Raw genomic sequence first — 21,456 nt, 5'->3', positions numbered from 1 at the left:
GAAAGGCCTGATGACTCAGATTCTATCTTGCTATAGAAGCCATGTAAAGACACTGGTTGACAATCTAATGGCCTACCATCCAGATGTCCCACCATGGCCCCATACATGCAAGCAAAGCTCTATAGGACCGACCCAGCTGTCAGGTACAAACCAACCTCACTGGCACAAAAAATCTAATTCCTGGCCCACGAAACTTCTAAGAGCTTGTTTTGAGGTAAGCAGAAATGGTCACCGAGGTAAAGTAACAAATATTTGCCTAACTGAAACCTCTACAGATCACTTGGCATTGAATATGCCATAAGAGACTGCAACCAACCAACCCATTCCCCAAATCATTTTGGAATTTTTTTAAATCCTTTTATTCTTTTTTAACAAACGGCCCCAGGGATAGGGGACGAGGGGAGGGGAGAGGAGGGGAAGCGAGGCACCAGCCCCACAACCCTTCCCCACCCACCCCTTTCCCCCTTATATATTTATAATCTATATACAAGCCCCGGGGGGGGGTGGGGGGCAAAGGGAACTCCCTCAGCGGGGTGGGGGCAATCCAGGCTCCTTGTCCCCTCTGGACCCAGGCTCCTCTGCCCTTCGGGACGGCCCCTCTCGAGGTGGCGGCCCTGTCCGCTCCCAGGGCTTCGGCATCCAGCGCAGGGCATCTGGTGGGGAGGCCTGGGGGGCGGGCACATGTGGAAGAATTAAGTCAAACAGGGAGGTCAGGGATGGAAGAGCAGGAACTCAGGGGGAAACTCCCCAACTCGGACTTGTGCCTACAAGAGTTTCTCCTTCACCTGCTGGTAGAGGTCGATGCGCTGTGTGCGGAAGACTCCGCTATAGGTGGAAGGTGGGGCCTTGAGACGGGAATTGAGGCCAGAGAAAGACCTGGAGGAAAGATATTTGAGGCAACCTTCAGACCCACCTATGGTCCCCAAAGAAAGTAAATCCTTGGGGATGGATGGGCAGTCTGCACCCCCACTCCCTTCTCTTGCCTTCCAGATGGGGGAGTCCGTGATGACCCAGGTCCCCCAAGGTTGCTATTCAGTTTTCGATAATCCTGGAACGGCTTCAGTTCTACTGGGTGCAACTGAAGGAAAAAAGACTCATGAGCGTCCTGCCTCTCCACGTCTTCATCTTGATACTGAATCCTTACCCCTGAGTCTCGGGGTTCCCTAGCACTTCAGCTCCTGTACCTTACCTCTGCTCGCCCCAAGCTAGGGCCGAAGGGCCTGGCAGGTGAAGGCAGCACCCGAGTAGCAGGAGCAGGTGGGGGCCGCACAGCCAGGCTGGGGGGCTGCAGAGGAGGGCCCACAGGTAACAGAGAGAGGGGGGGTGGGGCAGGAGGCGGCGCCGGTGGCAGGGAGCCAAAGTTCACCACAGGCAGCTGTGAGTCCACCACGGGCAGAAGCATCTGTAATGAGAAACATGGGAACATGGGAGAGTGTGTTGGGGCCAGGGAGGAATGTCAGAAAACCAGCAAGAGTCCAAACAAGCAACAAAAAAACGCTATAGAGTTGGAAGACAAAGCGCACAAAGGGGACTGGGAAGATAAAAGGTACCTGCTGGGCAGGGGCCCCTGAGGGGAGGAAGCCACTTTGGCCACCAGGCTGCAGAGGAGCAGAATAAAAATCTGAGGGGGATGGGAGATCCTGTCGCACCTGTTGGGTAACAGGGAGGACAATGTCAACTCCCCCCAAGCACCCCACTCCTACCCCTAAGCCCAGCATCCGCCTGCCTCTCACCTGAAGCAAGGGTGGGTCTGGCAAAGGGCTAGGGCAGAAGGCTGGAGAGTAGAGGAAGGAAGGTGGAGGGTAGAGAACCCCTCCAGCCGGCAGCTTCCCCAGCTCTGTTGCTTGCAGTGCAGAGAAATCCAGAAACTGGCCCTTGACAGCTACCCCCGAGAGCAGTGCCGAGGGTGGGGCTGGGCCCGTGGGGAGGTACAGGGGCTGTGATCTGGAGGGAAATTGGGCCAAGGCGGAGAAGTATCAGGAACCAGTCAACTCCTTTAGTCTGAAGTGGAAGTCCACCACCCTCCAGGTACCCTAGAAGTGTCTTCCCCTTCTCTCTTTCCTTGAACACAGTTCCATGTCCTTCTGAAATAAGTCTTACCTGTAAGGGTGCAGTGAGGGTGTCCCAGGACGGAAGCCTCCACTGTTGGGATGTAATTGAGAGTCTATGGCTCCTCCTGAGACCTGCAGGAAAGCAAGAATGGAACAGCTCCAGTTTTCCTGGTCAAGAAAAACTCACCCACCCCACCCACTACAGCAAAAGCAGGAAGAAAAATTTAAAAAACTGCAAATGGGAAAGGCTTGATTTTAGGGAACAGCAGACAGAGAGGGGTCCTTGAATAGGAGGCAGGACCCACCTGAGAACTGGGAGGCCCAGGGCTGCCATAGAAGATCTCCGGGTATAAGCGCTGGCCTGAGGAGCTGGTCTCAGGGCCACAGTGCCCAGAAGCCAGGTTCTTGGATTGTGGCTCAACTGAGGCAGAAGCACTGGGGAGCAGCTCCCAGTCTCGGGCCATGGGAATGGCCTGGGAAGGAGAAGTCTTGTCAAGAGGGCCATCTGCGCAACCTGGATGCCCAGGTCACTCCCAGACACTCTCCTCCAGGTGTCCAAAGCCTGTCCTCAAAACCTCACTCTCCCACTTACCTCAGTAACTGATGCTGTTAGCTCCTTCTCTGCTTTTAAACTGTCTCCCACCACCAGGCACAAGTCTGAGTCCTGTGATCACGAGGCAGGGGAGATGGTCCATGATTCAGACACGTGTCCTCCCCCACTTCCAGTCCTTCCCCTTTCTCCACCCAAGCCAAGACACCCCAATCCAGTCCACACAGACCTTATCACTGGTACCAAACTGGACTGGAGGACCAGGTCGATGGGACGGCCGGAGGGAACCAGGCTCTGGACCTCGGTCTGTACGCTGCAATCGTTCTGTGCCAATGGGCCCAGGGGGCAGAGGCTGCTCCCGGGGCAGCTCCTGAGTGGGGCAACACAGTGAAGTAGGGGTCGGGGGAGGAAAAGGAAGCTCAAATCAGCACACACAGGCAGAGGAAAGGGGAGACAAAAGCAAGGCCAAAGTCCCAGAAACATTCTTCTTATCCTTTCTTGGTTGTTTACCTTTCTGTCCCCATCATGGGGGGCAGGTGGCCGTCTCCTAGGAGGTTCAGAGGGTTCAGAGCCAGGTGGACCCTCACCAGCAACAGCATTCAGGGGTGAGGGGCCTCCAGGTCGCTTGGGGGGCCCCTCTGCTGCCCCCTTGAGTCCTCCATCAGGGGAACTTCGCTGGCTGCAGGGACCTGATGACACCTGAGAATCCCCACTCAGGTCCACCCCACTGTCAGACTGACTCATCTGAGAGGAGTGGAGAAGGAGTTAAGTCAGAGCAGGAAGCACCCCAATACCTGAATGAGGTACACACATAGACAAACTATAGAAAGGAGACGACTGTGATGGAACAGCCCCACGCTCATCCCAGGACAGTTGGGCAAGTAGGGCCGGTACACAACAACATCCCAGCTCAGACACTCCCTCCCACTCTCACTCACCTCTGTGCCAGCCACATCCTCAAAAGGACTCAGGGGTTCCATCCAAGGCTCCATGGAGCCAGGCTGGTAACTCTTTCGGCTAGTGGCTGGGAAAAGCACCAACATAAAGAAGTGAGAGAAGACAGTTCTATGGTCCATCTTGCTCTTAAGTCCTCTAACACAGTCCTTCCTTTTCAGCTGAACTCACCAGTATGTAAACGATTCCAGATGTGAGGGGTCAGGGCCTCTGTTCCTGCATCTCTGGACTCCCCCTGAGGGCCTGAGCCCTCGGGTTTGGGGCCCAGAAATCCAGAGTTATGAGGAGGTGGCAGTGATTCCTAAAAATGAGAGTCCAGAAACAAGACATGAATGAGATGGGAACTGGGCAATGCAAGCAAGTAGGACATAGAACCACACGTGTGAGGCAAAACGGGAGACAGGAGAAAATAAGCAGTGATCAACACTGAGAATTTGGGGTGAAAACACAATGGCAGAAATAGGAAAAAAGAGTGGAGAAAACATGAAGTTAGAGCTCTCAAAAGTGAGAGCAGTGAAATACTTCAACCCAGTCCCTCACCTCCTGCAGCAGCTCCGGTTTTCTGGGTGGCCGCTCTCGCCGTTTAGGGGGGAAGGGATTAACTCCAGCAGAGTCCCGGGACGTCCCGCCCATCCCCCTCACCATCGGCACTGGCTCCTCGAAATGGGGGTCTGGGGAGAAGGGGAAATTCATCAGCGTCTGCCTTGACTATCACCAAACTGAGCTCTGCCCTCTGTACTCCACCTCCCAATCCTACACCCTCAGTACAGACACCCAGCACCAGGACTCCTGGGCTACACACTTCCTCCAACACCCTGGGAACTCTCAGCCCCTCCAGCTTACCTGAACTGATGTCGTCATTGTTGGCCCTCTGAGGGTCGTAACGGGCGGGGGGCCGAGGAGAGGGGCCTTGAGGGGCTTGGGGAGGCCCAGGCTTGGGCCTTGGGTGCCCAACTGGCGCAGCTGCACTTCCCTGGCGGCTGCTGAGCTGAGCCAGAGCCTGCTGGATGCCAGCAGGGTTGCTGTGGATAACTTGGTCCAAGCGGAAGACCGCAGAACTGCTGGGGGGAGGGGGAGGCAGAGGGAGCCCTGGGGGACGTTCCTCTGGGGGACGGCTGAAGAGAACAAAGAATCAGCTCCAGTATTTACAAAACTGTTACCGTTTTCCCAACAACTCTCTTCCACCTGTTCACTGTCAACCTGTTCTCTGTGCTAAAATCCAGGTGTTTCTGGAGAACTTTTTTTCTGGCCGCACCACCCAACTCCTGGGATCTTGGTTCCCTAACCAGGGATCAAACCTGAGCCCAGACAATGAAAGCGCAGAGTCCTAACTTTGGGACCGCCAGGGAATCCTCGTTTTCCCACACTTCTAAGGAAATTTTACTCGTACAGGTGCACAAAGGAAACAAGGAATACAGGTGTTTCCGATGCTGTCCACTGCTTTCCAACCACGTCACCTAAACACAGATCCCTGGTGCCCTAACAGCTCACTCCGTGTATTGACCTCCATTCCACTGAATCCAACCCGGCTTCTCTAACAGGTTTTCTCCCCTCCCCCCACCTAACAACTCAAAAGAATAAACTTAACCACCTGCCCATACCCACCTTCGGTTCTTGGGAGAGGGCCAGCTTCTCTTGTCCCCTCGCCCTGGGCCGGCCCTCCCTCCAGGACCCCCGCCACCTCCTCCACTGCTGCCACCACCACCGCCAGACTTGCTGCTTGGGCCTGGGCGCCGGTTCTGCCTCTCCATGCCAGGTCGCTGACTCGAAAAGCTCCGCTTGCTCAAATCCTTGGCTCTCTGGCTCAGATCTCCACGGGACATGGTTGAGATGCCTGGTCCAGCACCACCTCCACTCCCTCCATGAGTCCCCACAGCTTTGGGGGTCAGCAGTGCTGGTGGCGGAGCCTCCTTGTCCCCCCGCCGCTCGCTAGCAAAGTCGCTGCTCTCAGAGGCCGTCTCCCACTCCTCGTTGGCTTGGTCCGAGTTCTGGTTTGACAGATCAGGAGACTTGGCTGCTGCCCGGCGAGGTGGTGGGGGCACTGCTACTGTTGTGAGGGCCTCCTCTGACCCAGGTGTAGAGGCTGGAAGAGCTAGGGAGGAGGGCTTGCCCTCAGCTCCCCTGGCAGCGTTCTCTCGTTCCTGTTTCAGTCTCCGGAAACGAGGTGGTTTGTCCTGCTGCTGAGCCCTCCCGTGTCGCCTCCTTCTGGGCCGCTCCCCGTCTTCCACACCCATGCCTCCATTGTTGCCTCCGATGTTGCCTCCTCGGGCCATAGGGCAGAGAGGCCCAGGGGTCAGCTTCTCTTTCAAAGGCTCCTTACTTGGTGGCATAGGACCTGTTGGAGGCTTCTTTGGAGCCAGGGACTTGGTTGGGGGGCTCCAGCCAGGGCAAATGGGGGGAGGGGGCCGCCCACCCCCTCGACCCCGACGGGATGGCACCCCTCTGGGAGTAAAGACTCGCCCACCTCGGGCAGTAGAAAAGCGGGCTGGGGCTGGTGAAGGGGGTGCTCCTGATGATGGGGGAGCAAGAGGGACCTGCGTAGGTACTCCTTCCTTGGGAGTGGGGGCCTCCTTGTCCGAGGGGGCCAGATCACTCTCGTGGGTCTCACTGCCTGTCTCTGAGCCCCGCTGCCGGCGCCGCTTGGGGATTTCTTCATACTCCGAGCCCTCACTCCGTGTCTCGCTGGCAGTGCGGCCTCGGGGAGGAGGATGGTTTGGTCCCCCTGTCCCACCTCCACGTCCATCATCTCCTCGAAACTCTCGGTAACTGCGGAACTCTCGGCTTCGGGCTCCTCGCCCCCGTCCCCCATAGGTCCCCCGAAAACCCCTCCCTCTGGCAAAATACTCCCCTCGGCCCCGACCCCGGCAGGAGGTAGGACCCACTCTTTCATAGGAGTAGTCCCTCCTAAGCCTTGGGGCAGGGGAAAGATTCCCACTGGGTGGGGTCTCCTTGGGGCCACCTATCTTTCCCTTCACTGTCTTCAATGGGTCTGGCTTTGGAGCCTTGGGGGTTTCATCCCCCTGTTCGAGGGGCTTGGGGTTGGAGGGCAGCTCTTCAACTTTCGCAGGCGGTGGGGGTTTCTTTATTGGCCCGGCCCGGCGGGGAGGGGCCCCCGACTCCTCTGGAGGGATCCCACGACGACTGCTGCCTGGGCGTGGGCCCCAGCGGGTCTCCGTGCGGCTCTCTCTGCGAGGTGGCGGGGGGCCTTGGCCCCCAATTCCTCGGGAAGGTTTCCGACCAGTTTCTGGCCCTGTCAGCTGTGGAGCCTCCTCCTTGGGGGTTTCCTTCTTGGCTGGTTGAGCTTGCATCTTGGCTGCCTCCTCATTGCCTGGGGGCCAGGGGAGTGGACGGGGCCCTGGGGGAGCTGGCTCCTCCAGAGGAAAGCGAGGGATTGGGGGCCCAGGGGCTCCATTCTCAGGAAAGCCTGGATAACTGGCCAGATAGGGTGGTGGGGGAGGTACTGGAGGGGTCTCGCTCCTGAAGAGGGAGACAGAAAAGATGGAAGTAAGTATCTCAAGACGAGGAAAACAAACTAGGTGGGGAAACAGAACACTTTATTATTATGACCCAAACACTCCTTTCATGTTTATTCCTATCGCTTCACTAATAATCCAAAGCACCTCTTCTTCTAGATATGTTTGCTAGAAACCCTTCCATTTTTCTATTCACACTCACCTCATCCCCTTCTCATCCTCATCAGCAGCCTGGCGCAGTGGTGAAGTAAGTGGGCGGGGGTCAGCAGGTGTGGTGGTGAAGACATCTCCTACCCAAGCCAACTTTGGATCCACTGGTGGGGTGCCCCGATCCCGTAAGAGGGGGGGTGCGTGGCGCTCAAATGGCTCTGAACTTGAGCCCCCACTGTCTGAACGCTCCCGGGGAACTAGGCCTGAGAAAACCAAACAGTATGAGAAAAAGTATCCTTTTTTATGTTACAGGCCCTCCAGCCCCCAAAGCACTTTCCCAGTTCAATCCCCCACATCAGTCCGGTCAATGTCAGTGCCTCCATCTCCTGGGAGACAATGCCTGCTCTCCTAAAACATGGTGAACCACTCAGCTTCCCTACAGATCAATCTATCAATCCCTCCACCCAGGGGAATCTTGGTTTAGGGGCATCCCTACTTTACTCCTGCAACAAAGAGCTATCTCAGGAGTGCTAAGCTCCCCTCTTGATTGGTTGCCCTTCATCCCCATAGCAAGATGAGGACACCTACTTCCCAAGACTAAGGGGTCCCGGATGCCCCACCTCGTCTATGGTGCCTTACCAGAGGGATGCACACCAGGAGGGTAGAAGTCCAGAGGGGGCCGGCCTTGGAGGAGCCGAGGGTCCACATAAGGAGGAATCATCATCCAGCGGGGATCAAAGTTCATAGGGGGCATGGGCGGGGGCCGGCCCAGAGCACCTGGGTATAGAGCCTTGGGGGGCGGGGGCGGAGCCTGTGGAGCAGGCACGGCCCCCATGGTCACAGGCTGCGGTGGTGATGGGGGCACTGGGGTAGGCTGGGCAGAGCCCTGCTGATGCTGCTGCCACTGCTGCTGCTGTTGCTGCTTCAAAAGCTGCTCCTGGGGAAGGACAAAAGGGAGTGAGATGCATCAAAGGACCAACCAGAACACAGGACTAGCAAAAACAAAACCCACACCGATGTGACACTTGGACCAGACAGAAACTAGGGTGACACAACGGAGACAGAACTGGTAGAAGGACCCAGAAAGTAACTTATGGGTAGGCTAAATACTGAAACCAAGCAGAGAAGCAGCCCTTAAGACAAGTAATTTAGTTTCACCTGCTGCTGCCGCTGGAAACGAGGAGGCAATGATTTCTGATATTTGGGATAGCCCAAGCCTTGGCTGGGGGGCTGCCGGGTGGGACCAACTCCATCACCCTTGGGTTCCACCTTTGGGGCTGGGGGTGTGGCAGGGGAAGGAACCTCTTCTGGTGGTTCAGGACCCTCTTTTGAGGATACTTGAGGTTCCACTGCATTGAAAAAAAGATAATCAGAGTGATCTAGTCCACCAACAGATATTCCATGAACACCCCATAATTTCAGCACTCACTTCTAGCAGCCCCTCTAACAATAAGACCATCCCATTTAAAACCCATGAAAACACTTCAAGGTCTCTCAAAAGCCAACGGTGGTGGCATTAATTTCCCATGGAATCATCAAAAGTAACACTTCCTTCACCCTTGCTCCACTCTAGGCCTACAGGGAAGTGGTTTTAGGTTACTACTTATTCAGGAACTCAAGTAAGAAAACCTTTCCCCCTCAGATATCCACAGAAGCAAAAAGATTCATTTCACCCATACCAGTGACAGTCCAACAAACCGAACTGCCTTTCATTTCCTTTACTCACATCCTTACCACCTGCACCCTCAACCCCAAGCAGAGAGAAGGTCTACCCATCACCATCTCCATCATACCTGCACTGGCTTCGAAGCTACCACTGCTGGGGCTACTGGCGCTGCCCCCACCACTCACTGTGGTGGGAGCCGGAGCCACACCTGGAGTGGCGGTAGACTGGGCAGGAGAGGACTGTGCCGGCTCTTCTGGTTCTTTTTCAGGTGTCGGAACTGGGGCCGGTGGAGGAGCTGGAGGTGTGGGGAGTTCTTTGGGGACTGCAGGTGGTGGAGCGGGAGCAGGAGGGGGAGCAGGTGGTGCAGCAGGCTCTGCTTTGAGCCGCTTGTCAGGTGCCCCAAACTTCTCATCAAGTCGCTTGAGCTTCTCGGCACAGGCTGCCCTGCGCTCCTCCTGCATGCGCCGCTCCTCTTCCTCTCGCCGGCGCCGAGCCCGCTCCACAGCCAGGGAGATTTCAGACGAAGACTGCTTTCGCCGCTGCCGCCAAGCCTCATCCTCATCTTCAGGTGCTGGGGGCTTGCAGGGAGGCCCCCCGCGATCCTGTCAGTGGGCAGACCCAGCAGGGCCAGAGGTGTCAGTTACTATGTTTCTTACGATCTCTTTCACAGACTAATCAACTGTCTCTAGCTGCAGGTACAAAGACCAGGCCTTGGGCTTGATGGCCTCTCATGGTAGGGACAAACTCATCATCCTAATCTTTTTTTCTTCAAGACCCGAAGACCCCAGGTGTCCTTGTTTTCTCTAACTAGCGCTCCAATTTCTCTCTTCACCCTAACCCGCCTAATACCAACTATGTTCCAAACCTTTTCAGATATGCTCCACAGCGCTACACTTACTGCAGCCCATTTTTGGCCCTCCCTCCAGCTTCCTCTTATTGCTGCTTCAATTACTCAGCTGAAACTAGTCTCCCCAAACTGACCCTCTCAACCCCTCATTGTAGACACTCACTGGGTAGTCCCCAGGGGGGCCCCAGTTCCCGGCGGGGCCTCGGTGGGGTGGGGGTGGGGGAGGCTTTGGGGCAGGAGGCCCCGGCTCTGTCTCTGGAGGCCGAGAGGTCTCTGCCCAGGCCGTCTTGGGAGGGGGCGGTTCGCTGCCGGGGGAGTTGCCCTTTTTGCCATCTGCTTCAGGGGGCCGTTCCTCACCAGCAGCTGACTGGGACTCCTTGCTGTGAGTAGACCAACAATGGAATTAAAATCAGCTGCAACCCAGCTCCTTTAAGAGTCTATTACCATGAGACAAACAGCCCCTCCACTCCCCAGAGAGCCCTGAACTCACTGGCCCTCAGCTCCCTCCTCATCGGAGTCTCGCCCGTCTTCCTCATCGCTGAACTTGAGCTTCTCAGTGTAGTCGACCTCCTCATGGGCCCCTAAGGGGAAAAGTGAAGCATGGTAACCCAAGCATTCTGCTCTCCCATCTCGAGTATCACTACACGCTCGGATGCGCTATCAAGGCCAACTGCCCTCTTCCCGCTGGCGTCTAGATCCACCACGACTGTCAATTTCACTCCTCTGACTCCTTCTCCACCAGGATTCGGCTTTCCTCCAGGTTATCTGCTCTATCCCTCAATGTCTATTCCCACAATGAGCCACTGTTTTCTCATCAGATTTTGCTTTTTAAAACTGAAATACTTGGGAATTCCCTGGCGGTCCAGTGCTTAGGAATTCACACTTTCATTGCCAAGTGCCTGCGTTCAATCCCTGGTCAGGGAACTAAGACCCCACAAGCTGTACAGTGCGGCCCAAACCAAACCAAACCCCCCAAACGAAACTGAAATACTTGGTCCTTAACATCCACTCACCTGCCCAACCATCATCATTCTCCTGGTCCAACTGGTCAAACTCTTTGAGATTATCTTCTTTAAGAATGGAAGGCCGACCCACAGGCTCTACAAGACGCATTGGCGGCCCTGACCCTCGGGGGCCTGCCACACGGGGGAAACGGCTGTGTATGAATAGGGAAAGGAGAGAAGAAGATAAAAGGCGGCTGGATTAGAAAACTGTCTCCTCCTCAGCAGGATTCCCCTGTCCCCAGGCACAAATCCAGACCTAGATTACTCACCTGGGCCCATCGGGGGTGGGGTATCTGTAAGGCCCCTGGGGTCCATAGGGTGGAGGGAACGGGAGATATGGGGGATACATCTGCAAGAGCCCAACAGTAGCCGCTTAGAGGAACAGCCCAACAGCCTACCACAGCCCTAAGCCTCTCATCCTCCCACCCTCACAGACCTCTGCTATCCAGCTGTCCCCTCCAAAGACTAAGTTGTAACTCCTAACTCTAGCTTCCAGCACAATTAATCCAAAACAAGATATCCAAACTTACGAAGGGCGGCATCATTCCGCGGTAGGGAGGGAACTGGGGTGGGCCCGAAGGCTGTAGTCCACCCCGGGGATCATGGCCGTGATGAAGTTTGGAGTCCGGGCCCTCCAGCTCATCAGGGCCACGCCCACCTCCGTCCCTCCAAGTTGTAGAATCTGTATTTTGGAAAAGACAAAAGTGAACATAGCTGAAAACAATGGGGAGAAAGATGAATAAGCCAGCACTTCACTCTGAAATGGAATAAGGTGATGTCCTGATCAAAAGGTGGGTTCCTAATCCATTCACTCACTAATAGCGGCCACTCACTTTGGGGGCGGAGGCTTGGTCCGGGCCCAGACGACTGTTCGGCAGACTCCCTTTCCTTGGCAGCCTTGTCCTGGTCGCCAGCCGCCTGCAGGGTCGGAAATTCCTCTCGAGAGAATCGTGACAGTAGGCTTGATGCCCTTCCACCTGTTGGGGTTGAGGCACAAGAGTAAGAGACACAAGTATCTTTACTGAGGATGCACTGTGAAAGTGGAAGGCTCTGACAGGTACCAGATCCAGTTCTGCCTCCAAACTCACCCCCTATGTATTAGGTGTTCATTCCTCAAGAAACAAAATCAGTTTGGGGATACCCACCTCTCACTTTCATATAAATCTGCGACAAATCTTGCTCATGTGTTTCCCAAGAAACCAAATATGTGATCCAAAATTTTGCCAAAGGAGTATGAGGACACTTTGCTCAAGGTATAGTGCAGGACTCCTGCCTACTATGGTGCCCAAAGAGACCTCCTCAAGCAGCCTTGCACTCACCATCTCCATGTGCTCCATGGGTGACGCTGGCTTGTGCCCAGGACTTTACCCCGCTTGGAACCGAAGGAGTGTTCTGGGGAAGCAGAGAGATAATGATGACATGAGGAGTAACTACAAGCCATTCGTGCCCCTGCTCCCTAAAAAACATCCCGTTTTTCAGATACCTCGGGGGCTGCTGGCGGTCGTTTCGATTGGTTGGAGGCAGGCGTCTGTGAAGCCGGCAGTGGCTGCGATTCCGGCTGCTGAGCGGTTGAGGCATCGGAACTGAGGGGATGGTAAGATGGCAAGGTTATTCAGAGTCTGAGACGGTACCGGCTCCTCTGCTTCTCCAACTGGTGGAGGACAGGAACCAAACCCAGGCCTTCTCACTACTTTTTACAAGTTTTAAGACAAAATACCACAAGCTCATCAAGCTTGCATAGACTGTCATCTGTTCTTCAAGCTTTCCTTACACCTGACAAAAAGCTAAAGGTACCATTCCTTAGTCATTTAACAGGAGTCCTGCAATAAGCAGGAGAGGGTCTTTCCTCTTTGTCTCTGACTCTCATCTGGCCACGTTAGACCAAGCACCAACTCATCCTGAAGTTCAAAGTTAAAATATTCCTAACTCTAGATCCCCTAGGTCTCCACCTACCTCTTGGGGTCGGACTGCTCCTGTTTGCTTGCCCATCCTGTTCCGTCTTTCGGCACTAGTGAGACATTGGGGTCATTGCCTTTGTTCTCGGCTTTCAGGCTTGGAAGGTTGGCCGGGGGTGGCATACGCCGAGCAATGGCAACTTTCCCAAGACTCTGCAGGCCATGTCTAGGGGCAACTGGAGAAAAGATGGAGAGAGAATGGAAAATGCCTCTAATGGGAAAATCTGACAGCATCCTACCCGACGCCCCGTTTACAGACATCCCCAACATCTTCTCTTAGAAAGCTTCTCTCCCTTTGCCATAGGCAATCTCTGAAATTCTATCAACAAGGAAGGCTGAAAGGCTTTACACTCAGTAATTCTTTGTGGGATGGTTGATCTTGAGCCTGCAAGGAGCAAGCTGGCCCTAGACTGCTCCAAGTCCACATTTCTTTGCCTCCAATTCTTACGTGTCCAAAGACAGGAAACCACAGACACGCCTTTGTAGGAGGATGCTTGTGTTCACCAAAAGCACAACGTCCCCTACGGGATCCAAGATAAAAGTGGAAAGTCTCTAGTGTTCCTCTAACCTTTTGATATATGTATTACAGGTGTTCCCTTCAAAGAGCTCTGAAATACATGACCCATTCATGCTCATCCTCCAATAATTAGGAACATCAGTGCAGGACCCTCACCAGCGGGTTTCTGGATCTCTAAGGACTTGCCCTTATACGTATCAAACAGGTTGAGCGAGGAATACTTCTTTCCATCCTTCCCCTTGGCAGTCGGCCCCGAGCGATCGGACATTGCGCTGGAAGCTCATTGAGTACGTTGGGTCCTGCAGGCGCCTCCCCCAAAACGTGCCGGAGCCTGTGACCAGACACCAAGTGTTTCACTCTCTGCTCCACCAAGGGCCTCCCAATAGAAGCCTAGATGCTCCCTTTTATTCTTACTGGGGCCCAGATATATGGCCCTCTTATGCCTCTTCCTCCAGCCTATTCAAACACCCCAGTTCCTTTAAGCAACCATCATATCTTCTTAGTTCCCCACAGAGCCCAAATGCCATATTCCCTCTTTCCCCCAGACATCCCTTGCCAAGGAATCCCAAATAAAAATCCAGTATCTTCCTAGTATAAACACTCTCCCCTTTGTGCCAGTTTATAAAGGGTAGCAATCTCATTATGTCCACAAGTAATAATCTCTCTCCATCAAAATCATTTCAGGTACCTACAATAAAAACAGCAAGTCCAAGCCCTAGAGCAAACCAGAGAGCGGCATACAGCTCCGTCATGTAAGGAAGAGAGGTTTAGCTCTCCCTCATTAGACACCAGCTTCCTAAGTTTCCCCTGGGTTCCAGTTCCTGCAGTCTCCCTCCCATCCGGGGAGGTTTTGCAGGAAGGTATGCAGGAGTTTAAGGATTTTATGAGCTTGCTCAGCCAGACTGGGGGTTGGTGCCAGAGAATTCCTCAGGGAACAACTGGGGCACTACATACTCCCAAACTACAGAATCAAGTATTTTCAATATTCCATCATTTCCTACACTTGCCCCCATCCCAGCTCCTGGAAAAAAAGTTTGTCTCCAGATGGAACACTGGTGTCTGGTTTACCCTACACACACGTGGGTAAAACAAAGCATTATGGATCCACGTCAAGAACACCAAGTAACCATGGGGCCAAGGCTAGAATCAACTTCATTTTCCTACCCCCACCCCTCCATCAGCAGTCATTTCTTCCCCTGATTCTCCTTGCTCCCCAAGCCGACCAAACTCTCCAACATCGATTAGTGTTCCTGAGTGACCAGGCATTTGTTTGTAGACAACAGTGTAAAGGAAAGAGATAGGGAGTTGGTGAGATATCCAAACAAGACCAGGATGATAACTAAAATCAAGAACTTTAAGCCACATCAGATGAGGAGATGGGGGTTGCTTTGGAGGTGTTTAAGGCCAGTCTTTGAAAATGTATGAAGGGAACCGGGATAGGATAATAAAAAAAAACTAAATTAATAAGAGAATTATGAAAGCCGGTGGAAAATAATACACGTAAGCGGGAATGGCAGGAAAAGGATGCAGACCAAAGGGAGCAATGTCAGGAGACTCAGGAGAAAGGAGGAGTTGGGATAGAAAGGTGATAAGGAAGATGAGAAATGAAAAAAGCAGAGAAGATATTGAGGAACGTAGAAAGCACAGATGCGGGATAAAAGCAGGGTTCCAGAGTGGGAGTGACTGGACGCGAAGTGGGGCGTCAAAAAAGGGGGACCTTAGCGCTGGGTGATGGGAGGGGTCCACTATGGAGGAAAGAAGACTCTTGGGAGAGTAGGACAGTCAGGCGTGGCCCACCCCAGAGAGGCAGTAAGGAAGGGGACCCATAACTAGGGGTGATAGTCCAGGAGCGCAAGGCGGGTAGGGAGTTACGGCCCAGGAGCCGGGGGGGAGGTCTCCCCATGAAGCCAGAAGGTGAGTGGGTACGGGGAGGTTATAGACTCAGAGATGGGCTAGAGATGCGGGTCCCAGGGTGGGAGTATCGGAGGGGGAGGGGCAGGCAGGGCCCGGCAGCAGGAGGACAAAATGGCGGCGGCTAATGGCAGCTTCTCCTCCCCCCGGCCCGCCGCCGCCGCCGCCGCCGCCGCCGCCGCTGCCACCACCGCTCCCGCGCCGGAAAAGAGCGTTAGCATTCGGCTCGCCCAGACTCACCTGGCCGGGTGCGCGGGGGTCCGGGACCGAGGCCTAGGGGCCTCCCCGGGGTGGGATGGCGGTGGGGCGGGGGCGGATGGCGGCGGATGGCGCCGGGTTCGGCTCCTCCCGTCTCCCTCGCTCACTCCGCGGCTGGGCTCCGACTAACGGCCCATCCGGGCAACCGCCGCCCCCGGGAGCGCCCCCCCCGCCTCCCTCCGCGACTAGACACGCCCCTTTATTTGCATAAAGGGCGGGGCGCTTTCTACCCTATCCCTCTTTACTTCCAGGGCTGTCCTTTTTTTTAAAAAAAAAGCAGAGCGTGCGAAGCTGACATGTTATTTGCATAAGGAGGAGGGACTTATAGGCGCTAGGAAGCCGGTTGGCTGAAGAGGCAGGCTCCCGGCGTCGGCCGTTGAGACGTGTAGAGGGGGCGGGAATGCGGTGCCGGTCGGCTAGGCTGTTGGGACGCAGAATTTGCACGACGACTAGGGGGAGAAAGAGGCGGAGCGTGCGTAGTGCGTTCGTGGAAAGATGGGAACGGAGAGACGTAGAGACGCCAAGAGTGGAAGGAAACGATGCTAGGCCTATAGTACTATCCGCGAAGGAGAAGAGCTAGAAGACTGGGCGGAAGGGATTAGCTGCCGGAGGGCGGAGCTGACGTAACCAGGGAAGAGCTCCAACTCACGCTTATCTTCGCGAGAGGTGAAAGCATGAGGGGGCGGGGCCTTTATTTATTAAATCACGTCATGCAAATAAGGTAGATTGACAAGCCAATCCAAGAGTCCAGGGGAGTGCATCACGGAACATAGGCATTCTGTGAGTAGTTCTACTTATTTGCATAATATATGCAAATCGTTTGGACAAAGATAGGGTACAAATAACCTATTCCTCAAAATATTGGCAACTAATGACTAAGACAGGCATTTAATTTTATAATTTTCATGAATATATTTGTATATCTATATTATTGACAGTTTCCGTTTACTTCATAACGGGTTTAATTCTGCGGAATGCAGTACCATTCCCCTCCTTTGTCTCCTATTACGTGTGTGTGTGTGTGTGTTTGTGTGTTTGTGTTGCCATTTCCTACTCCAGGGGATCTTCCCAATCCAGGTATCGAACACATGTCTCTTGCATCTCCCACACTGGCAGAGAGCCACCTGGGAAGCTCTGTTACTCGTGTGTGTGTGTGTGTCTGGCAGAGAGCCACCTGGGAAGCTCTGTTACTCGTGTGTGTGTGTGTGAGAGAGAGCGAGAGCGCGCGTGCATGCTGAGTGTGTGTGTGTGTGTGTGTGAGAGAGAGAGAGAGCGCGCGCGCACGTGCTGAGTCCTCTCCGACTCTGCAAACCCATGGATTTATTCTGCTCTAATCATACCCCCTTACTTGTTCAGCAAATCATTCAACAGCTATTTTTTACCCATTGAGTATATATTAAAAAAATAGAGGTTTCCCTGGTAAAGAATCTGCGTGCAACGCAGGAAACCCAGGTTGGATCGCTGGGTGGGGAAGATCTCCTGGAGAAGGAAATGGCAACCACTCCATTTCTTCAGTATTCTTGCCTGGAGAATTACTTGGACAGAGGATTCTGGCAGGCTACAGTCCATGGGGTTACAAAAGTCGGACACGACTGAGCGATTAACACACACACGTAAAATAGATTTTTATTAAAGCGGTTTTAAGTTTACAGAATAATTGAGCAGAAAGTACAGAGAATGCTAGTATAGTCCTTCCCCTACCTAAGTTTTCCCAATTATTAACATTGTGCATTAGTGTGGCACGTTTGTTACAATTGATGCACCAACGGTGATACATTATTTTTTCTTACAGTTTTATTGAGACAGAATTGACACACAGTACTACATAAATTTAAGGTGTATTCGCTCAGTCCTGTCCGACTCTTAGCGACCCCATGGACTGCAGCCCACCAGGCTCCTCTGTCCATGGGATTTTCCAGGCAAGAGTACTGGAGTGGGGTGCCATTGCCTTCTCTGACTACATAAATTTAAGGTGTATAGCATAATGATTTGACTTACAGACATCATGAAGTGATTACCATATTTAGTGAACATCCATCATCTCATACAGTTACAAGCTTAAACAGAAAAAAATGTATTTGTTTCCTTGTGATGAGAACTCTGACAGTTTACTCTTAACAATTTTCATCAGTTTCAATTGTATTTATCATGCTGTATATTATATGTCTAGTATTTACTTATAACTGGAAATTGATATTTCTTGACTGCCTTCATTCATTTCCCTCTCCCTCCACCACAAGTCTGATTTCTTTCTCTATGAGTTTGTTTGTTTTTGAAGTATAGTTAGCCTACAATACTATGTTAGTTCTTGGTATACAACACTGTGATTTAAATATCAATATTTCAAAATGATCATCATCATAAGTCTAGTTATCATCTGTCACCATGAATAATTATTGACTATATTCCCTACAACTGTACATTTCATATCTAGGACTCAGTTATTTTGTAACCGGAAGTTTCTGTTGCTTAATCTATACCTATTTCTCTCCTTACCCTTCCCCCAACTACCTGTTTGTTCTCTGTATCTGCGACTCTGTTTCTGCTTTGTTACATTTGTTTTATAGATTATACATAAGTGAAATCATGCAATATTTGTCTTCTTTGTCTGACTTATTGTACTTAGCATGATACTCTTTAGGTCCACCATGTTGACACAAATGGCAAGGTTGCTTTCTTTTTCCTGGCTGAGTAATATTCCATCACACACACACACACACACACACTCACACACACACACACACACCCCATCTTCTTTATCCATTCACCTATCAGTGGGCACTTAGGTTGCTTCCATATCTTGGCTATTATAAATAATGCTTCAGTGAACATGGGGTAAATATATCTTTTGAATTAATGTCTTCATTTCCATCAGATAAAGACACAAGACTAAAATTACTCTATTGTATTGTAGTTCTATTTTTGAAGAATCTCTATATTGTTCTCCATGTCTAGTCAGGTCCTCTTCCCATTTTTCAATCTTGTTCTTTCTCAGTGTTGTAACTTTTCATTTTGTGTGTGTTTGTGTTTCTACACAAATTTTAGGATTATTTGTTCTAGTTCTTTGAAAAATGCCATTGGTATTTTGACAGGGATTGCATTGAATCTGCAGATTGCCTTGAGTAGCATAATCATTTTAACAATTTTAATTCTTCCAATCCCTGAGCATGGTGCCTTCCCATTTGTTTGTGTTGTCTTCAGTTTCTCTCATCAGTGTCCTACAGATTTCTGAGTACAGGTGTTTTGCCTCCTTAGTTTGATTTGACCCCAGGTATTTTATTCTTTTTGATGTAATTATAAATGGGACTGTTTTCTTACTTTTTCTTTCTGATAGTTCTTTCTGATAGTATGTAGAAATGCAACAGATGTCTGTGTATTAATTTTATATTCTGCAAATTTACCAGATTCATTGTTAAAGTTGCAAATTTTTAAACTTACCAAATTCATTTAGAATTTTCTATGTATATCATTTTCAAACTGACAGTTTTACTTCTTCCTTTCTAATTTGAATTTTTTATTTCTTTTTCTTGTCTGACTTCCTATAGCTGGAATTTCCAATACTATGTTGAATAAAAGTGGTGAGATCTTAAAGGAAATGTTTCAGCTTCTCACCACTGAGTATGATGTTAACTGTGGGATTGTCATATATGGCCTTTATTATGTTGAGGTGTATCCCCTCTGTGCCCACTTTCTAGAGAGTTTTAATCATAAATGAATGTTAAATTTGTCACAAGCTTTTTCCTATATCTACTGAGATGACCATATGATTTTTCCTCCTCAGTTTGTTAATGTGGTGTATCGAATTGATTGATTTGCGGACATTGAACCATCCATGCATCCTTGGGATAAATCCCACTTGATCAGGGTGTATATGTGTAATGTATTATTGAATTCCATTTGCTGATTTTTTTTGAGGATTTTTGTATCTCTGTTCATCAGTGATATTGGCCTATAATTTTTATATTTTCATGGTTTCCTTATCTGGTTTTGATATCAGGGTGATACCGGCCTCATTGAGTGAATTCAGAGGTGTTTCTTCCTCTTCAGTTTTTGGGAATAGTTTGAGAAAGATTGATGTTAAATCTTCTTTAAATGTTTGGTAGAATTCATCTTTAGTAGAAACATTCTGGTTCTGAACTTTTGCTTGTTGGAAGGTGTTTTTTTTTTTTTTAATTACTGAGTCAATTTCAGTAACTGGTCTATTCATATTTTCCGTTTCTTCCTGATTCACTCTTAGGAGATTGAACATTTCTAGGAATTTGTCCATTTCTTCTAGGTTGTCCATTTTATTGGCATATAACTTTTTGTAGCAATCTCTTATGATCCTTAGTAGGTCAGCTGGTAAAGAAATTCTCCTGCAACGCATGAGACCCTGGTTCGATTCCTGGGTCGGGAAGATCTGCTGAAGAAGGGATAGGCTACCCACTCCAGTATTCTTGGGCTTCCCTCGTGGCTCAGCTGGTAAAGAACCCTCCAGCAATGTGGGAGACCTGGGTTTGATCCCTGGGTTGGGAAGATCCAGTGAAGAAGGAAACGGCTACCCACTGCAGTATTCTGGCCTGGAGAATTCCATGGACTGTATAGTCCTTGGGGTCGCAAAGAGTCGGACACAACTTAGCGGCTTTCATTTTCACTTACGATTCTTTCCATTTCTGTGGTGTCAGTTTGACTTCTTGTTCATTTCTGATTTTATTGATTTTGACTCTCTTTCTTGATGAGTCTGGCTAAAGGTTTATTGATTTTATCTTTTCAAAGAATAACTCTTAGTTTCAATAGTGTTTTTTTTCTTTATTTCATTTATTTCTGTTCTTATCTTTATTATTTCTTCACTTCTACTAATTTTAGGTTTTGTTTGTTCTTCTTGATCTAGTTCCTTTAGGTGTAAAGTTAGATTGTTTACTTGAGGTTTTTCCTGGTTCGTGAAGTAGGTTTGTATCATTATAAACTTCCTTCTTAGAAATATTTTTGCTGCATCCCATGGAGTTTAGATCATTGTGTTTTCATTTTCATTTGCCTCCAGCTGTGTTTTAATTTCCTCTGATTTCTTCAGTGACCCATTAACAACAACTATGTTCTGAAGGCACCAGAGATATGCACAGAAAATTTTAGAACTTGTTTTTGTCCAGTCAGCTGCTCAGTCCTGTCCAGCTTTTTCGACTCCATGGACCGAAGCATGCCAGGCTCCTCTGTCTTTAACTATCTCCCTGAGGTTACTCAAACTCATGTCCATTGAGTTGCTGATGCCATCTAACCATCTCATCCTTTATCTTCCCCTTTTCTCCTGCCCTCAGTCTTTCGCAGTATCAGGGTCTTTTCCATTGAGTCAGCTTTTTGCATCAGGTGGCCAAAGTATTGGAGCTTCAGCTTTAGCATCAGTCCTGCCAATAAGTATTCAGGGTTGATTTCCTTTAGGATTGATTGGTTTGATCTCCTTCCTGTCTAAGGGACGCTCAAGAGTTTTCTCCAGCACCACAATTCAAAAGCATCAGTTCTTCAGTGCTCAGTCTTCTTTATCATCCAACTTTCACATCTGTACATGACTACTGGAAGAACCATAGCTTTGTCTATACACTTTGTCGGCAAAGTGATGTCTCTGCTTTTTAATATGCTGTCTAGGTTTGTCATAGCTTTTCTTCCAAAGAGCAAGCGTCTTTTAATTTCATGACTGTAGTCATCAACCACAGTGATTTTGGAGCCTGAGAGAATAAAATCTGCCACTCTTTCCCCATCTATTTGCCATGAAGTGATGGGACCAGATGCCATGATCTTAGTTATTTTAATGTTGAATTTTAAGCCACCATTTTCACTGTCCTCTTTCACCTTCATCAAGAGGCTCTGTAGTTCCTCTTCTCTTTCTGCCATTAAAGTGGTATCATCTGCATATCTGAGATTGTTGATATTTCTCCCAGCAATCTTGCTTCCACCTTGTGCTTCATCCAGCCTGGTATTTAGCATGAAGTACTCAGCATATAAGTTAAATAAGCAGGGTGACAATATACAGCCTTGACGTACTCCTTTCCCAGTTTTGAACCAGTCCATTGTTCCATGTCCGGTTCTAACTGTTACTTCTTGACCTGCATACAGGCTTTTCAGAAGGCAGGTAAGGTGGTCTGGTATTCC

General features: G+C 50.6%; 2 protein-coding genes and 1 non-coding gene across 6 annotated transcripts in view; 1 reads left to right on the top strand and 2 right to left on the bottom strand.

Moving 5' to 3' along the window:
- Positions 1 to 351: 351 nt before the first annotated feature.
- On the bottom strand, positions 352 to 15,496 carry PRRC2A (proline rich coiled-coil 2A). Of its 2 annotated transcripts, none has more exons than XM_040250263.1 (31): positions 15,319 to 15,496; positions 13,324 to 13,498; positions 12,649 to 12,826; positions 12,179 to 12,278; positions 12,015 to 12,087; positions 11,529 to 11,672; positions 11,226 to 11,377; positions 10,965 to 11,044; positions 10,705 to 10,847; positions 10,182 to 10,272; positions 9,855 to 10,071; positions 8,972 to 9,446; positions 8,337 to 8,527; positions 7,818 to 8,115; positions 7,231 to 7,441; positions 5,161 to 7,032; positions 4,399 to 4,670; positions 4,096 to 4,226; positions 3,727 to 3,856; positions 3,540 to 3,625; positions 3,112 to 3,345; positions 2,831 to 2,971; positions 2,644 to 2,715; positions 2,357 to 2,524; positions 2,101 to 2,183; positions 1,734 to 1,944; positions 1,551 to 1,649; positions 1,190 to 1,402; positions 984 to 1,078; positions 786 to 876; positions 352 to 666 (listed from the first exon to the last, which is right to left on the bottom strand). In XM_040250263.1, exons 2-31 carry the CDS (start codon positions 13,433 to 13,435, stop codon positions 526 to 528), a joined length of 6,504 nt encoding a protein of 2,167 aa, XP_040106197.1. In that variant the 5' UTR covers positions 13,436 to 13,498; positions 15,319 to 15,496; the 3' UTR covers positions 352 to 525. The 2 variants fall into 2 exon arrangements, with proteins under 2 accessions (XP_040106197.1, XP_040106198.1); XM_040250264.1 differs by having other exon boundaries at positions 786 to 901; positions 15,319 to 15,453.
- LOC120870637 lies at positions 13,011 to 13,141 on the bottom strand. Its single transcript, XR_005722840.1, has one exon. It is a non-coding gene; the product is annotated as a small nucleolar RNA SNORA38 (small nucleolar RNA).
- Positions 15,497 to 15,732: 236 nt separating the features above from the next.
- Positions 15,733 to 21,456, top strand: part of NCR3 (natural cytotoxicity triggering receptor 3) — a 34,058-nt gene continuing 28,334 nt past the window's right edge. For 2 of the 3 annotated variants that reach the window (XM_040250259.1, XM_040250257.1), the window contains exon 1: positions 15,733 to 16,002. The gene's annotated coding sequence lies outside the window, so the exon portion shown is untranslated. Of the gene's footprint in view, positions 16,117 to 21,456 lie in introns of all 3 variants that reach the window. The other variant, XM_040250258.1, reaches the window with a different exon arrangement.

This window comes from Oryx dammah, unplaced genomic scaffold (genome assembly GCF_014754425.2).
Source record: "Oryx dammah isolate SB20612 unplaced genomic scaffold, SCBI_Odam_1.1 HiC_scaffold_11, whole genome shotgun sequence".
In the NCBI taxonomy this organism is placed as follows: Eukaryota; Metazoa; Chordata; class Mammalia; order Artiodactyla; family Bovidae; genus Oryx; species Oryx dammah.
Note: the sequence above shows the minus strand (reverse complement) of the source record. Positions and strands in the feature narration are given on the sequence as shown.

Bases quoted from the DNA above. Each gene is read 5' to 3' on its own strand.
- PRRC2A (XM_040250263.1), bottom strand. From the start codon at position 13,435: ATGTCCGATCGCTCGGGGCCGACTGCCAAGGGGAAGGATGGAAAGAAG. The intron at 10,848-10,964 runs GTGAGTAATCTA...ATTCATACACAG, and splicing joins CCCACCCCCGATGGGCCCAG to CCGTTTCCCCCGTGTGGCAG. The intron at 10,273-10,704 runs GTGAGTGGATGT...TTTTCCCCTTAG, and splicing joins GAATGATGATGGTTGGGCAG to GGGCCCATGAGGAGGTCGAC.